The 26,784-nt window shown below is 38.2% G+C and overlaps 1 protein-coding gene across 5 annotated transcripts; it reads right to left on the bottom strand.

Moving 5' to 3' along the window:
• Positions 1–82: 82 nt before the first annotated feature.
• On the bottom strand, positions 83–26,669 carry rufy2 (RUN and FYVE domain containing 2). 5 transcript variants are annotated; one of them, XM_055036517.1, is made up of 20 exons: positions 26,626–26,669; positions 24,211–24,415; positions 17,992–18,165; positions 16,837–16,954; positions 14,548–14,649; positions 14,347–14,470; positions 13,399–13,463; positions 13,252–13,317; positions 13,087–13,156; positions 12,810–12,911; positions 12,058–12,174; positions 11,875–11,967; positions 11,295–11,369; positions 11,051–11,148; positions 4,802–4,921; positions 4,489–4,618; positions 3,642–3,736; positions 3,464–3,512; positions 2,551–2,631; positions 83–1,962 (listed from the first exon to the last, which is right to left on the bottom strand). In XM_055036517.1, exons 2-20 carry the CDS (start codon positions 24,284–24,286, stop codon positions 1,819–1,821), a joined length of 1,899 nt encoding a protein of 632 aa, XP_054892492.1. In that variant the 5' UTR covers positions 24,287–24,415; positions 26,626–26,669; the 3' UTR covers positions 83–1,818. The 5 variants fall into 5 exon arrangements, 4 of the variants coding, with proteins under 4 accessions (XP_054892492.1, XP_054892491.1, XP_054892490.1 ...); XM_055036516.1 differs by lacking the exon at positions 26,626–26,669 and adding an exon at positions 25,089–25,194 and having other exon boundaries at positions 24,211–24,484; XM_055036515.1 differs by lacking the exons at positions 24,211–24,415; positions 26,626–26,669 and adding an exon at positions 22,741–23,468.
• Positions 26,670–26,784: the final 115 nt, after the last annotated feature.

The raw sequence follows: 26,784 nt of genomic DNA, 5'->3' as shown, positions 1-26,784 counted from the left end.
AATTGTATCGCGTTTGATTGTAATGCTTTGTCTGTCCAAAGCTGAGATTGTAAAGGAATAATATAAACGGAAGACAAAAACCCACTTTTTAAAAAAACTTTATGGAGGTCAAAAACAGGCAGTTAAATAGTCCTAGCATGAACCGTTGGCCTCAAACTGCGTTACAAGTGGTAAAAATAAAAACAAAAGTGATAAACGGTCCTTGTAAACCATGGAGCAGCACTGAACTTTAACAGCTGACTTCAAGTTAACAGGGATTGGTCAGATGTGCATAATTCACACAAAAAAGTACATTTAATAAACTGCATGATTGGCAAATAGTCGTTAGTGGTTCACAAACTGCTTTGAAGATCCGCTGCGTTAGTGTGGCTTTAATCTCTTTAACTGGCTTGTGTTCTGCTTGGAGACATTTAAGATCATTTATTTGAAATGTCTTTGCAACAGATTAGAGTTGATATTAGCAACATGAGAAACACAGTGGGCACCACCCACTGTGTCAAAACTGCTTCAAATGGCACTATTAGAAAAGTGTTTCTGCCTCAACATGATCAAGTTTATCTTCTTAACTTTAGCAAGATAAAATCAACATAACTTGTTATGTTGATTTTACATAAAATCAACATAACCTGCTGATTTTATTTTAGATAACTATTGTGAAAATATCTACAGTCAATGTTTCTCTGGAGGCTAGAATTTGGATCTATATTCAAGCTAGATGCAACTTTTACAGAAATATATTCACATATTTATTAAAACCGTCACCATGTCTTGACAGTCAAGTTTCTCCATCTCTGTGCTACCATTATGTGATAACCAATCACAGCCAGGAGGCGTGTCTTAGCGCTGTCAATCAATCTCAAGAACCTGCTGCTAAAGGTGCTAATGTCAGAGGATCAACTTATTGTTCCAGGAACTCCGTTATTTATTGGTAACTGTGCTAACTAGCTTTAGCATTGGTGACCCAGCTGTCGCTTAGCAAAGAATAAGAAGTAGGGGGTGAGTACAAGAGTGATTGACAGCACTAAGACCCTCCTTTTGGCTCCGATTGGTTGTGCATTTCTGCACTGGGAGAACTGGGAGCAGAGGAGCTTTTCACAGATTTTCTGTCTTGTATTTTCACCACTGAATAATGATTCTATCAAATAAGCACTTTTTAAAATAAAAGTTACGTACCGAGGCTTGAACAGTTTATGTAAACATTTCTTTAAGAGTTTCTCCAAAAACCAGAGTTTGTACTTCAGCAACAACAAAAGGCACATGTCCATCAAGCGCTCTGCTTTCTGTCTAATCTCATCAGTTTACGTTTCAAGTTTGTCGCGTGCAACAGAACAATGGAGTAGTGAGAACAACTGGGTTTGGTTCAGAAACCCGGTTGGGCAGAACCAGTCAGTGCAGCTTCACTTTCAGTTCTTTTTCAGGTCGTTTCTTCCCTCATATCCAGACTCTCTGAAACAGCTCAGCTGCTCCACTCCATATATTACTCTCCTTTAGTCTTCAAAATAAGGTTCCTTTTTTAAAACTCTTCACTGCTTTGAACTTTGACCCCATATGTTGCATCTTCTTTGCTACAAATAGGATGTATTAGTCAGAAATAGATCAGTCACAACTTCCTCATTGTCCAGTTTCACTTTTGTTGAGGAATTGTAATAATAATAATAAAAAAAAAAAACTTGAAAGGTTCATGCAGATGCTGCCAAACAGAAAGAAAAAAAAATACTGTCCATATGATGAAGATTTGTGCAAGTTGTCCAGCGTTAGCAGCAACCTGTAGGAGACAGGCGGTGAAGAGCCTCTGTGTCCTGGCAGTGGAGTCTGGCCTCATGTCGTAGTGGAGGAACATCTCTGGAGGAGGAGAGCGTGGCAGGTGTCACACACTCTCACCGGCTTGGGAGACGCAGGCAGAGGAAGCTCGTTGTCGGAGCAGCTGTTGCAGAAAATCTCCCCGCAGTTCCTGCAGTGGTGCTGCAAACAGACGTCCAGCTTCAGCCTTACAGCCCAGGCATTTAAACTTTAGAGGCTAAAGCTACGTTCACACTGCAGCCTGAAGTGACACAAAATATTAATTTCTTTTATTATTTTTTTGGACTAATGATTATATGTGATCCCCAGAGTGAAGTGCAAGGCAGGGCTGCACCAAATGCAGTTTTCTGGCCGATCGCTGATTACCAATCTTTTAAAAAGTCTAACATAGCGATTCTGATTTTGGCCAATACCGTTTTTTTTGTGTCTGAAATGTTGCTCAATAGTTGATTATTGTTAACTGTAAATGCACAGACATGACCTTACTGTCAAACCTGACAGTAAGAAGAGAAAAGCACAGTGGTTGATTTTTAGACGTTTTCAAAGGTTGATAACATTGGTGGATAAGATCAGCTAAAAGTTTGGAGTGCAGCTCCTCCAAAGGCTTCTCTTAGATAAAGTGATGTGGTTCGCATTCGTTGAAAAGATCAGCTACGGGTCACATTAGAGCACAAAAATTGGAATTGGTTCACTTCGGTCTGCAGTGTGAACGCAGCCTAAACGTAAAAGGGCTGGAACGGATTTACTGACTTTTCGTCTGGAAATGGAAAACTCCTTCTCACACAGCTTGCAGTGAGTCGCATCTTTATCCTTCAGCCACACCTGACCGCCCTGAAAGCAAACCAGTCTGATCACTTCACAAGTTACAGGAACACCAACACATGACGATAAATATATTGGAGAAATGACACAAAATGTGGAAAAACCTCGAGATGTTCCAACTGTTAGCATGACAAGTTTACAGTCATTTCACTCTAAAGGGTTTTATTGTTTAGATTAATTTTTCTTCTCAAAAGAAATTAAATTATAACGAGTCAGGAGTTATTTCATCAAGAGTTTCCATCTGAATCATCTGAATTACCAGCAGACTATTGAAAAACTTTATTTCTAGTAAACTGTAAAATTTTATCAAGTATTTCTGGTCTGATAGAGGAAATACTTTAGCACACTTGAAATAAGGAAACTAACATTCAAGTAACTTTTCAGCAAGACGTCGGAGTGTATTTAAAGTAAATCGACTAAGGAAATCAACTGGGAAATTGTTTCACCTACAAAACTTTTTTCACTTGTTATAAATGTTTTCCAGCAGAGATACAGAGATAAAGCCACAGAGATGAAGCCAGCTAGCCAAAGGGAGCAGAGTTTTTTAGATGTGCATCAAACACAATCAGTGTTTTTTTTTTTCTCTTTAGCTTAATCAGAGAGGAAACAGCAAGAACTGAACTTTGACCTTTTCATCAGCTCTAAAACAAACCAAACTGTTGGGCTGGGCTGGTTTTCTGATAAACTGAATTCAATCAAAATTAAAAATGTTCTCAATATGTCATTCTGAAAAAAAATATTCTGTACATTAAAGGTTTAATCTTTTGAACTGAATTACTGAAATAGCTTTTTTTCTTTAACTTCAGCATTTTACATTTAAAATGTAGAGGTTGGATTTCACCTGCAGGGCCTTGTTTGCTTCTTTTATGTCCTCAATCTTCAGTTTGGACCTGATGGACAAAAATAAATCAAAAACTGAGGATGAGACTCAAACACATTTAGTCAGAACCAAATGTCGCCGTAACGGGAGGGTTGTGTTATCTTTGGATAAACTAATAACTTTATGAGCGTTTCCGTACTCGCTAAGTTTGGAGCCCAGCTCCTCCAGAGCTTTCTCCTGGTCCTCACAGATGGTTTTCAGCTGGATGTTTTCTTCCTGGAGGCGGTGGAACTCCTGGAAAACAATCAAATGAAAAATTCAGCATACAAGCTGCTAGAAGTCATGCAGGAGACACAGAAGATACTTAAAAGAAATGTTTTGTTCAGTAAAACTGCTGGGAAAACATGGCGATGGCCCCATCAAACTGACCAGAACTGATCAAAACTAAAATATAACAGAATTGTATGTTTTGAAATATCTCTCAAACACTTTATACACTAATTTGACAAAAAAAAAAATGGATGGCTCTTTAAAACACATTTTCTTGTGTTTCTTGTGGATTTTTATGTTAATGCACACAAACCACTAAAGCTGACACTAGTGCATCGTAATATATACTGCCCACTACTGGCCATCCACTGCAAGTGTAAGAAAAATGTAAATTAAATCCAATATGGCCGACAGACAAAAAAAGTCCCTCCTCCTACTGTTATGGTAAAACAATATTGTGACATCAACTATCTCCTAAAGACCAATATTACTGATGTATTTTCCAAATAAAAACTTTGTATTAGGAAAAATTGCACCTAATCAGTTAAAGAAAAAATCCTAGAAATGTATTTTACTTTTTCCCCCCCACTTTTTTATGCCTTATAAACACAAAAAATACTGAGACAAAAGATCACAAACCAGCCATGAAAGAGTGAAGAACTTCATTCCAAACCTGGAAAACACCTGAAATTCAAGCATTTTCAAGCACCAGCCTTGTGCTCTGTGGTTACCATGATGACGTGTGAAAAGCCGCGAGGCGTTCAGTTTCTCCTGACCTTCTTGAGGCCATTGATCTGCAGGGCCTCGGTGCTGAGCTGGGACACCAGGTCTCTCTCTCTGTCCAGGTCGTTCTGCAACGTCTGTCTCCACTCGCGCTCGATCTTCAGGTCCGTCTCCAGCTGCTGCCTGGACGTCCAAAACCACCACACGCACAGACAAAAGAGGGGAAACAAAACAATGTCATTTTTTAACTCATTCACTGTTTGATTTAAAGAAGGGGGAACCAATCTGCTTGGTGAGAGTATTAAAATAAAGTGGAACTTTAGCTAAACTCCAGAGGTGAGTGATCTGAGACGGGGTTTTGCTTACAGCTGCTTCTCTCTGAGCTCGATCTGCCGCTGCAGGCTGTCCGCCTTGTTGGCAAAGTCCAGCTTGAAGCGCCTGGATCCCTCCACGGCGGAGCTGCGGTGCCTCTCCGCCTCCTGTAATCTGCACCATTATAACCAGGGAACAAACTCAGGACCGTGGAGAGAAAAATCTGGGAGGAGTGTGCGCACAGGGAGAAAATGAACCAAACAGGAAGGAAAAACGATGGACGGGAGGATGGGGTGAAGACATGGCGCTTGTTTTGGTGTGAAAAATAAAGAAAGGGCGGCTGAGGTTGATGTGGAAGCTGCCAGAAAGTAAAACGGGGTGCTGCAAACTGCTGCAAAACAACGGGGAAGAAATGAGTGAAAAATAAAGAAAATAACCCAAGTGCAGCTTTAGTGTGTAAAAAATCTTCAACATCTACAGGTGACTGAATGTCGTTTCATTAAATCGACTGATAAGCTGAAGGTACTTTAGATAAAAAGCTGAATAAAAACTCCAGTCACACTCAGGACTTTCAAAACACTTTCATTTATTGATCACTGTGGTAAAAGACAACAGTTGTGAGCTTTAACTAACAGGACTGGGTCTTTATTTCTGTCTAAAAATCCAAAGTTTTATAAACATATAAGTCAGAATAGTCAGAAGGATTATTATTATTATTATTTTAATATACCGTGTATCACAGAAGAAGTCAGTAAATATGCCGAAAACGAGAACAATGTTGATTTTTACGGCTCTGCCTCTGCAGCTCCCTGCAGTCTGTCGTTATTCTGCGCTTCATGGTGGAGCCCTGCAGGTTTTACCAAACTTTTAACTTTAACTAACAGCTGAATTACAGACAGTGAGGGCGGGGCTGGCGGCAGGCGCACGCGGGGTCGTCACAGCCACTGGGAAGCGGGTCAGGAAGTGCAACACATGCAGCACAAACCAGCAGCAGACCTGAAGCACACAGTCCTGTTTGATGCTGCATCTGCTCTGAGATCCTTACTGGCTGACTCATAAAATAAAATAAAATAATAATTAGGGCTGCAATGAGATCAATTTACACTATAATACAATCTTACCATTGTGGTCTAGTTTCTGATGCAAATATTTTAATACACTTGAAATAACTTTTCAGCAAGATATAGAGGCTTGGTTTTAGTAAATAATTCCTTAATATTGATGAAAATACCAGCTCTATCGGTAGATAAATTAACTTATAACATGAGAAAATGTCTTGCTATAGGCTAAATAATCTGCCAGTAGAACAAGTACTTTTTACAAATTAATGATTTAAAACAAGTCTCAATTTCTTGATAAAGTGACTTGTAAGTTAGTTTGATCTAATTTTAATTGTTCTAAGATATTTTCACCAGAAACTAGACCAAAAAATATTTGGTAAGACTTTGTGTTTTTGCAGTTTAGTGCCCTGGTTGTTTTCTTTTTAAAACCTGAACTTTGCTGCCAGAGGTTGAAACTGAGGCTGTTCACACTGCAGCCTGAAGTGAGCCAGTTCTGATTTATTTTGACGAAATGCGACCTGCATCTGCTGTTTTCATGACGGTCTGAACAACACAGGATGGCCTCACACTGCAGCCTGACCCAATTGCAATATTTTGTCAAATCAGATTTTATTCACACTGCCACACATATGCGACCTGGATGTGTTCTCCAGTGTGAAGGGGCAAAGGACCTGACGGTGTCCCGCATGCGCAGTAGAGGGCGCTGTAACGTCAGCGTTCTCAGTGTTCTGCCAATCGCTACAAAAAGACGTGCTCAGTGTTTGCGGAAGTAAACATGGATGCTAACAGTGGAGTTAGCATCCTAATTTGAAGTTGTGGTCCAACCGGAGCAGCAAATTAACAACTTAATCCTCATCACAGGCCGTCGTGGTTGTTACTTTTCTTCCTGCTTGCGCGTATCAGGGTGCAGAATCGTGAGATTTGTCCAGTATCAGCGACGTTCAGGTCAGATGAATGCAACTTGATCGTTAGGTCACATTTGAGTCGGATATGCAAGGGGTCTGAGTGGCATTAGAAAAGAATCCGACCTGTGTTGTTCAGACTGTTGTGAAAAGATCAGATACGGGTCGCATTACGTCAAAAAAAAAAAAATCGGAATTGGGTCACTTCAGCCTCAGTGTGAACGCAGCCTTCGGTATCCGATACGTTCTGATTCTGCGTCCTGTTACTCACAAGCGGGAAGAAAAACAGCAACCATGATGGACTGTAATGACGATTAAGTTGTTAATATGCTGCTCAGGTCAGACAACAACTTCATGTGTGTGAGCTACGCTCCACCGTTAGCCTCCATGTTTACTTCCGTAAACACTGAGCACTTCTTTTTATGGCGGTTGGCAGAACGTTATAGCGCCCTCTACTGCGCATGCGGGACACTCAGGTTGTTACACAGTGTTCTCACACAGGAGAACACAAGTCGCATTTATTTGGAAATGTGAACGACGCCGGACGACGTAATTGGGTCACTTCAGACTGTAGCGTAAACGGAGGCTAAATGTCCTTTTAGGCACAAGCATCTCAGCCCAACCAACATAAAATAAAAACACACCACTTCAACCTTTTTACATTTTGTCACTTCAGTTTGTTTTACTGGGATTTTATGCAAGATTTTATTGAAGTTTTCCAAAAAAGTCAATACTTTGTAGAACCACTTTTTAATTGAATTACAACTGCAATATTTTTGAATATTTAACCCGATAAGATTTGCTGTACTTGATTAAAAAAAAAAAAGCAAGATGCTGCCACCACATGTCTCCATTAAGGTGATGTTCATTGCGATAAACAATAATGTTGCTGTTTTGAGCCCATTTTCAACACTATTAATGGCATAAAAAAGAAAGAAATGTTTTTAAGATCAGTAAATTTTAATTATTTGCTGCAACAAACTGCGATAGGAGATCGTCTATGCTATGTTTGAAACAATTTTTTGACGAATCTTGAATAATTAAAAATTTTTTGGAATCAATAAACTGATTGAATTTTAATTCAACACTGGAACTGGAAGAGATTTTAAATTAGCTAAATTAAAAACAAAAACAATAGAAAGATGAGAAAAATAAACGATGCAAATGCAAATTATTGAGCTCGTTTTAGTTCAACATGCGATTAATTGATTTATAGCTTAAACTGATTCTGTGTCTTCAGTTTGGCTGGATTAATTTCAGGAGTTTCAGAATAAAATTGAATTAGTTCAAATGCGCGCCACATTTTTAAGATTTGGACTTGTAAAATAAATAAAGTGAAACCATTTTTTCATTTCATATTTATACACAACTTTGTGTTGATTTGTCACACAAAATCCCAACAAAATGTCTGATTGTTTTCCTTTTAATGTGACAAAATGTAAAAACCAGCTGACTCCCCCACAGTTTGTGTTCCTACTTAACAAAAAATGTTGACACTTCAGAGTCAAACGTTCTCACTGCAGATAAGCCGACCACTGTGGGTGAGTGTGTTGCACATGTGACTGAATATATAAGAGGTGTCTAGTTCTTTTATCTAAGCAACAATCAAACTGTTCAAAAGCTACACGACTCAAACATCTGATCATTTCTCTGAATCACGAGACTCGTCTGAGGAACTGAACCAAACATGCAGTCGGGGGTTTCACCCCGTTCTGTGGCGCCTCTGTTGCCCCTAAAACCATTTAATTACTGTGAAAGTTAAACAACAGGAATGTAGTTTGGAGTCCAGTGAGTTACTGGTGTCCTCAAAAGGAGATGTCTTTGACCAGCTTGTACTGGTGCTCTGTGTCTGTGCTGGCACACTTAACAAATGACATGGCAAGAGTTCTGGTCTGGCTGAGCAGATCTTTATCGCTGCACCAGGGGAGCAGAAACCAGGGAGGGGGAACAATCGGACGAGGTTTCAGGGGAAGCAGAATGAATGAAACGGGGGAAATGGGATGAACAGAAAGGAGGGTCGAGGGAGGAAAGAAAGGAAGAAAGGATGTCAATACATCAGTTCTCTAACGTGGCTGAACAGCTTTGACTTTTCAAGACAAGCACAGCAGGAAGTGTTAATGAAACACAGGTCACTAAAACTCTGACTTCAGGCTGCAAACATGTTGGTTTCACTGGAAATACTGGAGCGGCGGCTGATGGAGAAGAAGGGAAATGTAGAAAAACAGATGAACGAGACGACGACAGATGAACGAGACGACAAAATGCGGTTAGGAAGAAAAGAGTTGGTGCACACTGCTGTGGCGACAGATTCAAGGTTAAAATAAGATAAAAAACAAACTAAAAGGTAAAATATCTCCCATATCAGCTGGGAGCGAGAGTGTACTGCAAAAACTAAAGGATAATGAGGATTTTTGGTCCAGTTTCTAGTGCAAATATCAAACTTGAAATAAGACAAAACTATATTTTTGGAGCTTCTTTTAAATCAATAATTCCTTATTGATAAAAAGTATCAATTCCACTGAAGCCTGAAAAAGGCAACAAATTTTCCTGAACAATAAATGATCCCAGTAATTATTGCGATAAATGATAATATTGTTTTTAATTAATACAGCTCTGGTCCACTTAAATTAATTAGTTTCTTTGATTTTACTCTTGGTAGGTAAATGTTTTAGTAAAATGAACTTTGATCTTTTATCTTTTACTAAATATGTCTCTTAAAATTACAAACAAACATTTAGTATTTATTTGCAGCAAATGAGAAATGTCAGAATAAAGAAAAAGATGCAGAGTTTTCAGACCTCAAATAATAATAATAATAAAAACGCAAGTTCATATTAATTTAGAAAGAACAATACTGATGTTTTAACTCAGGAAGAGTTCAGAAATCAATATTTGTTGGCATAACCAGGAGGTTTTCAATCAGCGCAGTGGACTCTTCGTTTTCTCAAAGCTTTATTTTTATAACAGCATAATTCAAGTTTCCCATCTCAAAGGGGAATAAACTTTAATTTTGTTAAAAGACAAACAAAAAACACAACCTTGAAGATGTTTTAAATATTCAAAATAAAAACAATCAGAAGCTACAAATAAAATGAATTAAGACATCTCTAAACAAAATGACAATGAAAACAATCAATAATTTGATATGTAGCAATAAAATGTAATGTTTCAATGGTTTAGTATGACTTTGTATTTTTGTGTTTTTTGAGCACTTTGAATTATTTATTTTTTTACAAAAATATATATTTTTTCAAAATATAAATTTTTTTTAATAAAAAAATTTAAATGAGAATAGATTTTAAAAAATCTGAATGAAAATTATTGTGTTCTCTTTAATTTGTTATACAATTGATTGATTTATTACTTGGTTCCACTGTCAGATTGTTTCATTTATTTTTACTTTTTCATCAATATTAATGAAATACTATTTCTCACTAAAAATGTAATTTACATTATTTTTGTCATATTTCAGTGTTTGGGGATATTTGCACTATTAACTGGGCCAAACTAGATTCTGTTTTTGTTGTGTGATGGACAGTAAACAGAGTGCGAGTCCGGCCTGCTGAACACTTAGAACCAATCACATCACAGAGAAGATGGAGAATTAACCAATGAAGAGGGAAGGAGGGCGGGATGAAGAGGGAATCGTGATCCATCAACAAACCAGCATACATGTCGAGAATGGAGGACGACATTTGAGCATGCATGAAAATATCTGCAGTTTATCTCCTTATGAATGAGAAATGGAGGACGGCAGGGCTTTAATCGTCAAATATTCATGTTTAATCACATCTGATGCCTGAAAATGAGCGTTTTATTTCCTCAAAATGCCACGTTTACATTTCATGTCTAAATGTAAAGAAAATTAAATAAAAAGGAATTACTTTCTAGATCCTCTAATCAACATTTTAAAGAATATTTAAAAAACGTTACATTTAAAAACTAATAGAGAAAAATTGTGGATCATTTACCAACATCGACCTTTAATGAATTAATTAAAAATATAGATGACATTTTTTCTGAATTTTACGTAAACCAATCCACTGTAATCTGAAGAATCTTAATCTATTTTAAGGCTTTTCATCTACATTTGAAAGGTGCTGAAACAATTTACTCAGAACAAAAGTAAGAAACATTTTAATCTTATGAATCTCACTTTGAGGGCCGGCGTCCAGCAACTTTTAGATGTTTTTCAGCTTCAATAAAAACAATCAAATTAGCAGGACTTTGAAGGACATTGGGGAGCCAATTAAGCCACTTAATTAAACCAGGATCACTTCTTAAAGACACAGTACGCCAAAGAAAACCAAATAATCAAAGTAGGCAGCAGAAAGTCTCACCTCTGCTCCAGCTGCTTCATGGTGGCGGTGATCTGATTCGTCTTCTCCTCCAGGCGACTGATCACGTCGTTCTTCTTCTTCATCTCCTCATCAGACGACTAAACGGGAGACAAAAGAGCTGCTTTCACACACAGGATGCATCGCTTGCTAAAGTGTGTGTGTGTGTGTGTGTGTGTGTGTGTGTGTGTGTGTGTGTGTGTGTGTGTGTGTGTGTGTGTGTGTGTGTGTGTGTGTGTGTCATTACCTGCATCTTCTGGTACATTTCTACATTGATAGCTTTCACCTCATCCAGCTGATGCCTCAGTCCAATCAGTGTGTCCTGTTCATAAAAAACACATTTTCCATCTCTAATTATCAACAGAGGACCAAAAACTTTTCTTGAGAAGAAATACTTCAGCATATTTGTACTCGGGTAAGTGTGCAGAAGTATTTTGTAAAAAGTCTCCTCAAGTACTGAGTAACTGATCAAATTATTAATCATTTAATATTTAAAAATTACAAATCAAAATATTAAGTTATGTGGAAATTTTTGTATTTTCAGGACAAAAATTACAATAATTGAAATACAAAACAAATATAATAAAATCAGGCAAAATCAATGTTTCCAAATCAGTTTCTTTCAAAATAAAAGTTTAGTGAAAACTGCAGCTGTGTCTTTGTTTGGTGATTTTTTTGGTTTAAACATGTTTGTTTTTCATTCAGTGGGGAGAAAATCCAAAAATTTTACTCAGGTAAAAGTAAAGAGTGGCTCTTACAAGTATATCTTTTCAAAAACGTTACTAAAGTGAGTGTAATTGAATAAATGTAAGTAGTTCCTATCTGACCTGTTTTTCATGAATGTCTTTCTCCAGAAGCTTCATGGCCAGCTCCATTTCCTGTTTCATGGACACCTGAGCGACCAACTCGTTCTCCACATCCTGAGAGCGCAAACAGGAAGAACATGTGACCTGCTGCTTAATTCACCTCATGCATATTTAACGGGTCCATTACACACAGCCTGGCCAGACCTGTCTGAGCTGGCACTCTTCTTTCAGCTGCCTCCGGGCCTCGTTGTACATCTCATCCAGACCCTGACGGGACTGCTTGTAGGTGTCCCGCTCCACCAACGTGTCGCCCTGAGTCACCTGGAGGGAGAACATCAGGATCCAGTTATACGGCTGCACAATGAGGCTCAAAGTCAGACTTTAAACCTTTATTCTGCAAAAGAAATTACAAAATTAATGGAAACATGTTTGAAGACGTTTTTCCGACTTCTTCTTGTGATTTGGACGACAAGGTTTCAGAGACAGGCTACGAGAATTTACAATAAACAATAGAAAACTATTTAAGAGCTTTGGCGCTGGTTAAGAGATTCATGTTGCGTATTCTTAAGTTTAAAATGATTTCAAAGAAATAGGATGCAAGCGATGGATGGATGATATGGACTATTTTAGTAACAGTATTTTGTGTTTTTTCTATATTTTTTATTTTTATTATGTAAAAGACTGTGAATTACTTTGTTGCTGAACTTTATTTGGACAAATAAATTTGATAAATTACTGCACTAAAAAGTAAAATATGTAAAAATTCAGACTAAAATTGAAAAAAAAAAAACTTCCCAAAATCTGGCAGAACCCAGCAGTCATAAACACCGATTAGATAAACAATATTTTATATTCCTGTAAAAACCGATGGAGCAGCCTTATCGAGTGTTTTATCAGAACTGGTACCAGTTTGTGATAAAAGTTTTCCTTTCAGTTTAAACAATCTCTGGTTTTACCTCCAGATGATGATGTGCCTTCATCAGAATCAGGTTGTTTTCGCTCCTCAGCTGCTGGTTTTCCTCCTGCAGTTTGATGATGTTGTTCTTGGCTATTGCAAGCTGCAGACGCGCACACACACACACACACACACACGCACACACACACACACACACACACACACACACACCACACACACACGCACGCACACACACACACACACACACAGACCGTCACCATGACAACGCTCACTCTGTCACTGATTTCTGGAGTTTGCGGTTCTTTAGCGTCCCTCACCTCCTCTATGAGTTTGGAGTTTGATTTCTCCAGCGAGTCGACTCGGCTGTGGAGACCGTGGACCGTGGAGCTGCTCAGGAAATTAAAAAACAAAAAAAACATATAAAAATAAAAAAAACGAGACTCGTACAAAACGTATTTCTGATTGAAGAACCAACGCCTTACTTGAGCTGTCGATTCAGTTCTTCTACGTAGTTCTTCTGATCTAAGATGGACGCTATCTGGCTATTCCTGTTGCCATGGAAACGGAAAAAGAGAGAAAGCCGTGAGTCGGAGGCGGCGGCGCGAAGCGGCGGCGGTGAGCGGCCTTACCTCTCCTCGCTTCTGTAGTCGTCCATGTCGTTCTTCAAATACATGGAGAAGTCGATCACTCCGACCTGAAAGGAGAAGCAAATAGAAAACCATCACTCGAGTCACTTTACTCAGATGATCAAGGAATAAAAATGTCACCAGCAGTTTGGATTTTCTTTAGTTGAAATTCAACTTTAATCAGATTAAATCTGAATACACCTATCATAGGAGCATAAAACACGAGAAATTCAGAGCATTGAAAGAATCCTCACGTCTTTTTTAAATTGTTTTTACCTGCTGTCATATTTAGTCCGTTTTACTTTGAGTTTATTACCGTATTTTCCGGACTATTAGGTGCACTTAGAAAGCTTTAATTTGATAAAAAAACGGTGCCTTACAAACCGGAACGTCTTCCACATTGTTCTGGAGTCGGGTTTACAAATGAACAGAACATTCAGTAGCATTAGCTCCTTATAGAAAATACGGTAAATATTTTTTATATCTTAAATGAAAATTGTATACATGTTTTGTGTAGTTTTGGCTTATTTTTGGCTCCTACAGCATTTCTTCAACAAAATGGCTTCTTTGAGTTTGTAAACTCCAATTAAAGGTTAACTGATTACTGAATTAATAGTTGATTATTGTAAATATTATTTCAGTCCCACTAATCTGTTTTATATGGTAAGCATAACATTTTCAGAGATAAAGCTAAATATGTGGTGTAAAAATATTCATTTTACTGTTTGATGTTGTTTTGTCAGTAGATTACACATTTATTCATGTTACATGCATTTTGCAAAACTTCTATAATTCTCAGAATTTTTTTTTAATAAACCTGAATCGTCATACAGATATAATAATAGAAAATAAAATAAAAGCTAAAGCGTAGCCACGTCGGCTCTTTTACGTCATGACGGCGACGTTTTTAGCTCCTCCACTGGTTGGAAGGTGTTTTAAAGCCACAGTTACCTGAGAGTCCAGGTCCTCGCCTTTGACGCAAAGGTTAGCGTCGATGACGTTCAGGCCCACCAGCAGGCCCACGATCACCGCCCCCTCCTCCTCCAGCATCAGCGCCGAATCCTCGTAAAAATCGCTGAGGACGGACATTGGACAGACTCTCAGCAGGAGGCTCTAACGGAGCGCTGCGGTCGGTCAGAAAGCGGGTCGTACCTGAGCAGGTCTTTCCGAGTGATGAGGAGGCGCAGGTAGTCGGCCAGCCGCTTCTGCATGAGGGCCAGGCGGAGCCAGGCTCTGGCCCGGCCCAGAGGGGTCCTGCAGAACACAGAGGAGCTTCACGTCTGTCTGCTGGCACTGAACAACTTTATTCAGACATGAGAAAACTTAACTACAATTAACCTGATAATTAATTAACTTTTTCTTTACATCTGATGTTTATTCTGCGTAATTATGTTATTATTCAAATTCTCTAAAAACTAATTTGTAGGTTTTCATTAGTTGTAACCCAAATCATAAATAAATTTATTAATTTAATTAAATTAACATTTTTATTATTTAATGGAATAATTAATATTTAAATAACAAGGTAAAAATCAAACTATTCCAGCACCAAATTTTGGAGATAAAAAGAAAAACAAACAGCTAAAAAATTCACTATTATGTATGTCGATTATTACTGTTCTTGTAATATGTTGGCAGTTTTCTGCATCCTACAGCAGCACAACAAAACTCAAATGTAACGAATAGTTTTGAAACGAAACGCCTCGAAAAAAATCATTTCAGTGACGTTTAACTGCGTGGCAGCCTTTAATTTAATCACAGATCAATAACTTGAGCCATTAGGAATAATGAATATTCAACATAAAATTTTAAAAAATGTCCTCGCAATTTTGTTTGGAAGTTAGCAACTAGAAATAATTTTGGTGATTCTAAACTAAAATCAAGAAATTTTAGTTTGATTTAACTTCAAATATTAGAAGAATGAAAATATCTGGTTTTCGGAATTTAAATTTAAATTGACTTCATTACAAAACCACAGTTTGAATATCAGCCACTGACTCTATGCAGAATTCAAACACTTTTCAAACTGAAACTCAAGGATTTTCAAGGATTTAAAGCGCCTGTGTTTAGTTGTTTTGTGTGTGTAGTTTTCACAGAACCGTTCTAAACGTGTGAAGCTTTTCCTTCTGTCTGACTCGGCGCCACCAACAGGAAACGGACCGGCCCTCCAGCAGACAGACCACAAATGTTCCTCATTTTGCTGATCAGAGAAACAATAACTGAATATTTCTCACGTGGTTCCTGTCTGCAGAGCAGACTGCAGACGTCAAGGGCGTCAAAAGGGCCGTGTCAAAAATCTGATCGCTCTTAAAGGGCTAGAATGTATTGATACGACCATTAAACTGTTAAAGTATCAATAAATAACTGTTTCATTACTCCATTGAAATTAAATAATTCTGAACACCTTCTCACTGATCGGTCTCTATGATTTTCTGACTATTTTTTTCACAAGAACAAATTTTGCTGGTGTGTCCCAGAGCTCAATGCGATAAACGACAACAATGTTTTGAGAACATTTTCAAGTAATACAACAGAAATAATGGCATAAAAATGCAAGAACATATTCTAAAACATTAGTAAACTTTAAATTCTAATGAACATTTAAACACTGGAACTGGAAGACATTTAAAATATTCAAAATAAATATAGAAAACAACAGAAACAACAAATAAATTATTCAATCTATGTGAGCAAAATTATCTTTCAAATCTGGTGTTAGTTGAGACCAAACAGACTGAAGATTTTTATCAGTCAATATTTGGTAAAAGAGAGAAAAACAAAAAATATAGCAAATGAAAATGATTGAGTTTCTTTTCATTTGTCATGATTAATTGATTTATTGTTTATTATGGCAGGCCTAATTGTTTTTGTGTATTTTTGCATTCAAAATCACAGATTCTGTGTAGCTAATTTAGAGGTGTGTTTGATGTTAAACATTGCTTTTCAGTGCTCACTCTGTCAGTTACATGCTAAAATGACATCAAGTAAAGCAGAGGCAGCAGCATCTTCAACCTAATGTCTTTGCAGTAAAATCAGAAGAAATTTGGAGATTTGTTAATTTGTGAAAAATTGGAAAGACTTATTGATGTGATCTGGAGTCTGGAGGGCCACATAAAAAGCTCCGACAGGCCAAATTTGGCCCCCGGGCCTCGAGTTTGACACACGTGGTCTAAGTCTAGGTCAAGAAACTAGCAGTCACTTAGAGCTGACAAAGGTTTCAGCATCTACCTGATGGTGGTGCATGCATGTGTCTATTTATTGTGCAACTGTATAAAAGTGTAGCAGAGAAAGGAAGAAGTGAAGCTGAAAGGTGAAGTGAAAGTAAACAGCACAGGTACTTCCCTGAACCGGATCAGGTCTCAGTATCATGTTACTTCTGTTAATTGCCTCAGATCAGCAGCGAGTCTAAGCAATAATGTGAGGGAGGAATTTAACCCTTACTTGAGGCCGGGAAGATCCCGAACAGAGGCAGAGATCTCAGACGCTTCTGGGCACAGCTTCTCCACCAGCTCCAGAGGACCCCACAGAGACTTGTTGAAGCCCAGGAAGGACTTCTTCACTGGGAACACAAAGAGAAATAAACGAATGAGGGGGAACTGTGCCGGGAGGGGAGACTCGTCCAGGGATTCCCAAACATTTCCATGCCGAACGCCATTAGCTTCTAGTCAGGAAGCCGCTTTTAAAACCCGCAGACAATCAGTCAAACAACGTGAACCGTTAGAATTTATTCAGTAGGGCTGAACGATATGGCTGACAAATTTATCAAAATATTAGCATTTCATATCAGTCAATATCAATAATTATTGATTAGTTTTCTGTTTCAAATCACATAACCTTTCCTGTTTTATCCACAGTTTTCTCTCCACACCTTTGTTTTTTTTTTTTGTTTAAGCAGTTCTGGACCTTAAACTGCAGCTGCACACCGTTACTCAGCAGGTTGTTGCTAGGTAACCAAAGAGTGAGAGCTCGTTGTTGCTAGGTAACCAAAGAGTGAGAGCTCGTTGTTGCTAGGTAACCAAAGAGTGAGAGCTCGTTGTTGCTAGGTAACCAAAGAGTGAGAGCTCGTTGTTGCTAGGTAACCAAACTAACTTTGCTTACTTGGCTGTGAGATGTTGACTGGCTAAAGTCTTTCCTCTGCCTAAATCTCCCAGAATGCTGTGCAGTTCTGGATCAGAGTTCTCTAAAATTATTGATCATTCCATCGATACTGATCGCTTATCTATCGTGTTATTGATTTATTGTCCAGCCTTTCTGGTCAGTGATTATTCATTTCGTTTAAATCTGCCTCTGACTTTGTGATTTCAGTTTGCCATGAGTTGTTTCAGAAAATATTATCAGCTGTGTTATGACTGCTTGCTGCGCTAGTTTAAGAAGCAAAGCATCTTTGTCAATTTGACTGGCAGTCGATGAGAAACACAAGAATGGCAAAAAACATTAATTTAATTCAAATTAATTTCTATTATTGATAGAAAAAGCAATTAAATGTTCTAGAAATGTAGATTTTTTTTTTCTTGCGTTCGCTACAATGTTCTGAAAACGGCGGCGTCGCCCTCACCAACAGATCTGAGTCTCTGTACGGGACGCCGCCTCGCTCACCTCGGAGGCCGTGCTTCAGACAGTGCTCCATGACCACGAAGAACTGCTGCAGAGGCGGGTAGTCCGAGTCCAGCGTGCGGCCGAAGCTCAAAGCCGACTCGATCAGGCCTTTGATGCTGAGCTTCGCCATGTTCAGCAGGTTGGCTCGCTCCATGGCCATCGGGTCACGCATCGCTGTGGAGAATACAGCAAAAACTAAGAGCCCACTGCACTGAAACCTCCTGCTAATTCCAAATATTGGTTTCTGAACACTAACATTAGTGTTTCTGTTTCTAAAGGAATATTAACTGGTTTTATTTGCTTATTTGAGGTCTGAAAGCTCTGCATCCATTTTGTTATTTTGACCATTTCTCATTTTCTGCAAATAACAACTAATTTGAATTTCAGAGACACATCGTCAGTAGTTCATAGAATAAAAGAACATAAAATAAATATATGTTTATTTTATGTTTCATCCATCCATCCAACCATAAACCTGAAGAGTAAAATCAGGGAAACTGATCATTTTCAGTGGTCTCTTAATTTGCTCCAGAGCTGCATGTTGGTTTTTTACAACTCAAAAATGATTCCATGAAAAACACCAAGTTTGGTTTGGTTTTCAAAGTAAACCAAGATCCAGAGGTGAGTAGAGCTCATAAAAACTGGAATGAATCAACAGTAGAACTGCTTTGACATATGTTCACTCAAATACAAGTAAAAAGTATCCAAGAAATTACTCAACAGTAAAAAAAGGTATTTGATTAAAAAATAAATAAATAGAAAGAAATGGACTCAAGTACTGTGTAACTAATCCAAGTATCATTCATTTAGTTTTTAAATATTACATGATGATTGTCCAAAATATAAAGTTAAGTGGAAATGTTGGTAGTTTAAGGACAAAATGACAATAATTTATATAAGTAACAAAAAAAGAGGAAAATGCATTTTTTCCAAATCAGTTTCTTTCAATATAAAACTTGTGAATTTAATAAAAATTGCAGGTGTGTGTCTGGGGAATTTTTGGTTTACAAACATTTCATTCAATCCAGACATTTTACCCCACAGTAGCACTACTTGATCATATTTTACTGAAGTAAAAGTAAAGTGTGGTAAAAATACTCCTAAATATACATTCTTACAAAGAAGTAACTCATGTAAATGTAACTAATTACTACCCAATTCTTTCAAGATCTAAAAAAAAAATCTAAAAAATATTTACTTAATGAGATACCAGAGAAAGATTAGGTCTGTGCTGCCCCTCCCCTACTTACTGCTGCACACTCATCCAAGCTGTTTGCTTCAGACTCTGGGACTGAATTAATTTATACTCAACAAAAAAAAACAAAAAAAACAGCAGATTTATTTACTGAAAGTGTGTTTATGACATTGTAAGAGAAAATCCTGAACTACCCTTTAAAAACACACCATCATTCCCTGTCCCAGTTTGAGGAAACATTTATGTAACGTTTTGATCAACAGCATGATGGTTTTGTTTTCCAGAAAACCTTCAGGGCCTAACCGCAAAAACACAAAACGCTGCCAACTGTTTTTGCTCAAGTTTCTATTGCAAACATTTTAATACACTGCTAGCTTAAAATTTTAGCTTCTAACATGGGAAAAATGTTTTGTTCCACTGGCAGATTGTTACATTTATAACTGCAATCATCTCATAAATATTAAGGAATTAATGAACTGAAAACAAAAAGCTTTTTATAAGTTACTTTTGTCTTATTTCAAGTCTGAACTGCAAATTAGACCAAAGATACTTGGTAAGGTTTTGTGATTTTGCAGTGCGGACATTGTGGTGCGCTTTTAAACGCTCCACATGTGGAAATGTGAGTTAATGTGTAGCTAAATACACCAGAGGACGGAGCAAAGTCAGGAGACGCTGTTGCAGCAGAAAGTTGGCCTGCAGGCAGCAAGGCAGTGATTTTGTAGAAGAAAAAATGAACAGAAGTCAGAACAAAGAAACTGCTGGGAGCTTTAGACACAAACACTTAAACTAACATGAATTTGTGAAAACAACATTTAGACATGTACAGCTGCAGCTGAAATGTTGTAGATCAATGTTTATACCTAAACACAACTACATAGACGGGTCTAGACTTTAAAATTGGTGTTCGCCCTCCAGGCTCACTAAGCCTGTTTGGCATAAAAAAAATGTCCTTACTAGATCTGCTAAGAGTAAAAGACTTGTAGCTGGAATTAAAACAAACAAAAAGAAGTTAAAAGCCTTTGCATTTCAAGATTAGGCACTACTTTGTGTTAGTCTGTCAAATAAAACGTCAACAAAATACACTAAAAAAATACTACTGTCTGCAAGTCACTGGTCTTAAATAAAAGTTAAATTGAATTCAGCAATAAAACAATTAATTTCATGACAACTTAAAATGAACAATTTCCATTTGCATGATTTATTGTTTCTCTTCTTTCCGAGAAATGCAGGGTTTCCCCCAGTGTGCTAGAAGTCTGGCGGGCCACCAGGCTTCATTTGGGCCACGCCAGGCTTAGCATTGCTTATTTATTTAAGATTTTTTAAATGTTTGCATTTATAAGATTTTATAGTTTGTGTTCAGGTATTAATCTTCCAATAACACATGATTATCGAGTGATATTTTCAAAATTCCTGACAACTTTAAACAATTTTTAAATCAAAAACATGCTAGGCCGCCGCAACCACCAGGCTGGACTAGTTTTCTGGGCGAAACCTTTAAATGGATGACAAAAGGCTTCAGCCTGGTGCATTTCTCACTACTAGTCCCTTTTTTGAAGAATAATTTTGTTTACTGATGCTTCATAATGAATTTTATTTACCGTTTTTGTTGTGTTGTTTATTCATTCTGGCTATTTAAAATGTCTTCCAGTTCCAGTGTTAAACATTCATATTAGAATTAAAAGTTTATTGATCTTTAAGAATGTGTTCTTGCATTATTATGCCTTTTTATTATATTAATTGAAAATCATCTCAAAACAACAACATTATTCTTTACCGCAATAACTTAAACATGTTAACATGTTTAAGCAACATGCAAAAACGAAAGGGAATTGAAACCAAATTAATACATTTACTTGATACAAAAAAGGTTTTTAATCAAAGTAACTTGATTTGGTTCATTTTGAAAGCAAGTTTGTGGTGAGGTTAGTGGTGAATTTAAGCCAGCAGATTAAATTTAGCTCAGAGTGGGAGGGTAAGAGGTGCTGCTCAGGGAGCTGTAGTTGTAGGTTTTTGTAGTTGAAACAGCGTGAAGTGTGTTCACGGCATCATGTGAGGCCTCGGGGCAAACAGAGCAGGATGCATGAGACCAGCACTGATGTGTGAAACATCAATTGGTCTGTGGTGGTCATGACCAGACCCAAGAAATATGCAAGTCTAGTGGCTGCTTATGGTCCCCCACATCACCAGGGGGCCCTCAAGAGCACCAAGCTGGCATGGCGAAAACATACATATTTAAAATAACATCAAATTATACAAACTGAATGCAATTAATGTTGCTTTTATATTTGTTATACAAATAACAGTTAATATCTTCCTGCTGCCACAGTTGGGAAAATAAGATTTCATACTTGTTAAATTGCTTAATATCACTTTCATCTTTATCAGCTGATGTTACTTTCCAATAGTAAAGATAATATGGAACACTTAAATACCAGTCTGAATTTCAAAATTCTAATATTTTTATTTTAGTTTGTTACTCCAGTAAGGTTCAAATCAATAACCATAATTACACTGGCATGATGTAAGCTAATTAATGCTAGTAACAGTAGAGAAGTATAGGAATGATGAAGCATCTAGTGCTGATGTTTTGGTATATGGGGCCTAAATCCTCCTAAAAGCTCGCGGCCGGACAGCGCACAGCGTGAAAAGCTCGCAGATTTCAATTGATCAGTTTGGATCAGACAAATCCAACTGATGAACCAGTGCAGATTTCTCTGCAGATTCGACCAGGAGGAATTTGTGAGGCTGTGCATTCAGACTCCAGCGAGTAAAGTGCTCGTAATTAAAGTAGAGTCGTTTAATTTAATTCATTATACGTTATTGGGGCCACGGTCAGTGTTTTTTGTTGCTACGGAGAAAAAGTTAGATGTGTCCATCTGGTTTATGTGTGATGGGAATCACGGTTCGACTAGGTAAATATTAACTAAACCACATAAAAAATACGTCTGAATAATCTATGTTAATATGATTACAACAATGGGTAAAAAACAGTACATGGCGGATATGCTGTCAGTCAAAATGACAGACAACAAAAATGTTGTTTGTTGTCCGTAGTATGTAGTTTAAACAGCGTGAAGTGTGTTAACCCCAGTGTGTAACAAACAAAGGTCACATCTGGAACATGTCATCTCCGCAGCTTAAACACTAAATACAAGTTGATTGTCATTTTTAATTTTAGTATTTTTACTAAAAAATACTAAAATATTTAAAATAACATAGTATTCTACCTGCTTAACAATAAGCTAACTTTACATCCAAAACACAAATGACCTTTGGGTTGTTAACTTATAAAAAAAAAAAAAAAAAGCAATTTCCAAATTTTTTGGGCCATTAATTGTTTGCCAAATTGTCGCCATTCTTCACTTTTAGCCAGGGGCCAAACAAAATCACTTGTGACCTCCGATCATCAGGACGACTTCTGACGGGGCCCCAAATGAAAATCTGATCAGGGCCCCAAAAAGGCTTGCGTCAGCCCTGGTGATGATGAAAACTTGACAGCAGGAAAGACAGGTGCAACAATTTCATTTAGCACCGCCCCACAATGCATACTGTACCTTGGACAGTCCAGTCACCAGGAAGGGAAGTCCTGTGTTCCGACACTTTTGGCAGGACGTGAATGCTTCCTGAAATGGTCTCTGATGCTTTCCTGGCTAAAGCGAAGATTGGAGCCTGCCATCGCCCGTCTCCCACACCACCACCTCCTCCACCTCCACCTCCTCTCCCTGTGCTGCTGCTCGCCTTGTCCCCTGCACCTGACTTCTCCTCCTGCAGCCTGAGGATCCCGAACACCTGGCCTTTCTCCTTGCTGCTGTCCGCCTCGGACAGAACCAGGTCGTGCTCCGCAGCAGCAGATGCCATGTTTAAATATTATCAAAGCTAGCTGAGCTAACACACAAGCTTCTTCACCTCGTTAGCGAGCGATTTAGGTGAGCATAGCAATCAAATGTCCGGGATCCCACCGGTTAAATGACGACATCGGTTGAACGAAAATAAAAATGTAAAAAAAATCAGCTGTCCACTAAAGTTACCCCGCTCCCGGGCGTCAAATAACTCCGAGTTTACCTACATGGTGACCGTTAAAACCTGCTGTCACGGCGCAGCAAACAGGTTCGCACAAAAGGTTTCTTTTCCGAACATCTCGGAGGTGAACAGATTTGTTTACAAGCAGCTAACCAGAGCGACAGTTGGCGTCTCCCCGGTCCAGCGGCTGCGCCCTGTGAGGAGGCGGCGTCACGAGGCCACGAAGCTCACAAAAGGCAGCGAGCAGCACGACGTCATCATTTACAGGCTGCCGTCGCACTGCTGCCCCCTGCTGCCGGAGGCGGGAACTGCAGGGAGGGCGCTGCTCCGACCTGAATTATTACAACTTCACTCAGGGTTTTCAATCAACTTCAGGTATTAAAAAATAGGATTTCTTTAGTTGGAAACGTGTAGACCTTACAAAGGTTTTCCAGCACGTACTCTCCCAAAAAGATTGAGCAACTACATATGCATAAAAAAGACATTTCCCTCACCTTCTTCTATTACAATCGTTTTTCTTTGTGCCGAGTTTTGTTGCAACTTTAAGTGTGAAATAAACTTCAGTTTGAAAACAAAATATGTGTATAGGTTTATGTCTGATTGAATGACATGTGTGCCCAGATGATTTTTTTTTCTTTTTTGGGGGGATTTTACTGTAATCCATAAGGGGACCCAGAAAATCTTTGGGAACCACTGATTTATAGAAACTAAGTGTTTCGGCAGTTTCGCAGTTTTCTGAAAGTTTGGATTGCAAAAACTGAATGCTGCTTCTCCATATTTGGTTCTGGTTCTGGAGATGCAGAGCAGAACCAGAAGACCTCAGCAACAATAGCAGACCTCAAGTATTTCGTGGTTTATGAACTAGCAACAGTACAGAGGATGTTTCATTACTTTCTTTAAAATAAAAAAAATGCACCATAATAACGAGACCTGCTGTAGTGGCTGTGAACCATCATGGCTGTTTGTCAGTAAGGTCAGAGTTTGAAACGGGACATTGGGCCTACCTTGACTGTAAGCAAGGCGCTCCATGCTCTCACTGTGAGTGATGCCCCAGCGATGGAGACTCTGGGGTGAGTACATGCTGAGGGGGGCCCTCCTCCGTCCCCCTAAGAGACGTCCTCAAAATGGTTCGTTCTGCGGCGGATTATGAAGACGTAGCCAGGCAGGAAGGTTTGGTTATTCGTCTGACATCCCAAGTGACCCGATCCTCTGCACGGAGGAGGATTTTGTTATTGCAGCCCAGTTTGGCCAGACTTGATGTGCTCAGCATGGACGCATCTGTGCGATAAAAAGTCCACATTGATCTAAAAAACATCACAGGCTGCAATGAAATGAGCCTCAGTGCAGATCTGAATAACACTGGCTTTTTCTGCTGATTGATATGTGACAAGACCTGGAATAAATGAAGAGCCCACTGTACTGAACCCAATGAAAACCTGGTTTCCACCAAATATTGATTTCTGAACTCATTAGTGTTATTTCTAAATGAACACGAATTGTTTTCTTTGCATTATTTGAGTTCTGAAAGCACTGTCCATTTTCTTTATTTTCTACAAATAAGAACTAAATTTTTTGCTTTGAATTTCAGAAACATGTCAGTAGTTCATGGAATAAGAGAACAATGTTAATTTTACTCAAACATATACCTATAAAGAGTAAAAACTGATCATTTTAAGTGGTTTCTTAATTTCTTCCAGAGATGTATAAAATTAAAAATCCAGTTTTATGCCTGTATAGAAAAATGCTTCATTGATCAATGCATCTGCTCTAATTTTATAAATGAAAAATGTGACTAAATACTGAATTCCTAGTCTGCTATTGTTCGATGACAGAAGTCTTTGTCTTACCCCCAAAACACACAAAGAACGTAAATATTTCTTACCTTTTCTTTTCATAAATAACCCAGTGAGATATTATGTTGCCATAAAGTGACTGAATCCCTTTGGTCTTCCCAGTAAAGTCTACTATTACGGAGGAAGTGCAGCGTTACTCTTCCTCTGTGGTGGTTTTCCTGTTTCTCTCTCTAATCACTTCAGACTGACCACAGATCATATGACCAGTTCAGAGGCCCTTTAGCTGCTTCTGTTCTGCCTGAACCAACTTCCAAAAAAACAAAACAAACGTTTTAAAATATTTCATTCATTCTAAGTCATAATAGAGGAATCTCTATCTATTTATTGTCAATTTTGACAAACTTTTTTTTTTCAAATGCATAACTCAGTTTAAAATTATGTGGAACTTTTGGTATTTTAAGGACAAAAATCACAATAATTCATAAAAGTAGCAAAAATAAAACTAAATAAATAAAAAATTCTCAAAATCAGTTTCTTTAAATAAAGAACATATAAAACTTTAACAAAACATGCAGGCTTATGAAATCCCTAAAAAATCCCTTAAAAGATGCCACAAACCCAAAAACTAATCACTGCATTACTGTTACTCCATGTTACTTGAAAACCAAAGAGGAAACTGGAATATATAACTAAATATTGCAGATTGTAAGCATTTTTTAATACATAAAATAACTAAAGGTTAAATTTGTTATTTCATTTTAAGCCTGATCACTGGCACTGTTATTTGAAAATATTCCTCACTATAACATCATATAAATGCTTTTAGTTTAAAAAATAAAATAAAGGCATATTTATTTAGTCACATATTTATCCATTTTTATGTTTAGATTTTTATGCACGATTGAAGTAACTAGTTTTGATCTCATTGTGACGCTTTTGGACTCATCTCTGAACCACACCTAGCATCCCACTACTCACCAACAAACTGCATGAATCCCAGTATCAACAGGATCAGCCTCCTTTATAAAGACAAGTAAACCAGCCAATCACAGAGCTTTTGGATTTCCTCCACCAATGAGCACAGGATGCTGTTTCATCGTAGTATTACCCTTCACTGACTGCAATCCTGCAGACAGTGCTACTATTCAAAACACTGATGTTATCATAATTATGATTTACATAAGGAACACGTTTTAGCTCAACTTAAATAATATGACCCAGCGACTTTATCAACTTCTTGTTTCATACTGACGCACCCTAACGTAACTGAATACATGTGCATCCCTGCAGCTCACGTCGAAATGAAGAAGCACAACAGTAATTCTCATTTAGCTTGCCTGAAATCTGTCCAGCTGCAGAGGATGAAAGCGGTAATCAGCAGCTCTCAGATGTCCCAAAGTCTCAATAAACTTCCACCTGTCCACGGAGGGCTGCAGCCAGAGAGCTGGTGCATGCTCCGAGATATCACCGACAGAAACCACAACCATCACCCCACAAGACACCCAATGACAGGAGGCAGGGAGGCTGGCAGAGGGGAGGGGAGAGGAGGGGATAAACAGCAGGAGAGATGGAGGCTGTTTGGGGGAGAAATGAAGCAAATATGTGATGAGAGAGATGCAGACTTACAGAACAGAAAAACCAGCGAGAGAGTTTTACTTCTTCGCATATGTAAAGTCTCACGTTAGCAGGATGTTTGAGTGAATGTAGAAAATGATGAATGAAAACGCCACACCCATTACCAACCAATCAGTGAAGAGAACGAGGAGGCGGGACTTGTGAAAGCAG

Source organism: Poeciliopsis prolifica, unplaced genomic scaffold (genome assembly GCF_027474105.1).
Source record: "Poeciliopsis prolifica strain line A6 unplaced genomic scaffold, Auburn_PproV2 SCAFFOLD011, whole genome shotgun sequence".
In the NCBI taxonomy this organism is placed as follows: domain Eukaryota; kingdom Metazoa; phylum Chordata; class Actinopteri; order Cyprinodontiformes; family Poeciliidae; genus Poeciliopsis; species Poeciliopsis prolifica.
Note: the sequence above shows the minus strand (reverse complement) of the source record. Positions and strands in the feature narration are given on the sequence as shown.

Coding starts and splice junctions, on each gene's coding strand:
- rufy2 (XM_055036515.1), bottom strand. CDS start 23,044: ATGGCATCTGCTGCTGCGGAGCACGACCTGGTTCTGTCCGAGGCGGAC. Junction 16,955..17,991: donor TCTGAAGCACGGCCTCCGAG/GTGAGCGAGGCG, acceptor TTGTGTTCCCAG/TGAAGAAGTCCTTCCTGGGC. Junction 12,175..12,809: donor AGGCACATCATCATCTGGAG/GTAAAACCAGAG, acceptor TTCTCCCTCCAG/GTGACTCAGGGCGACACGTT.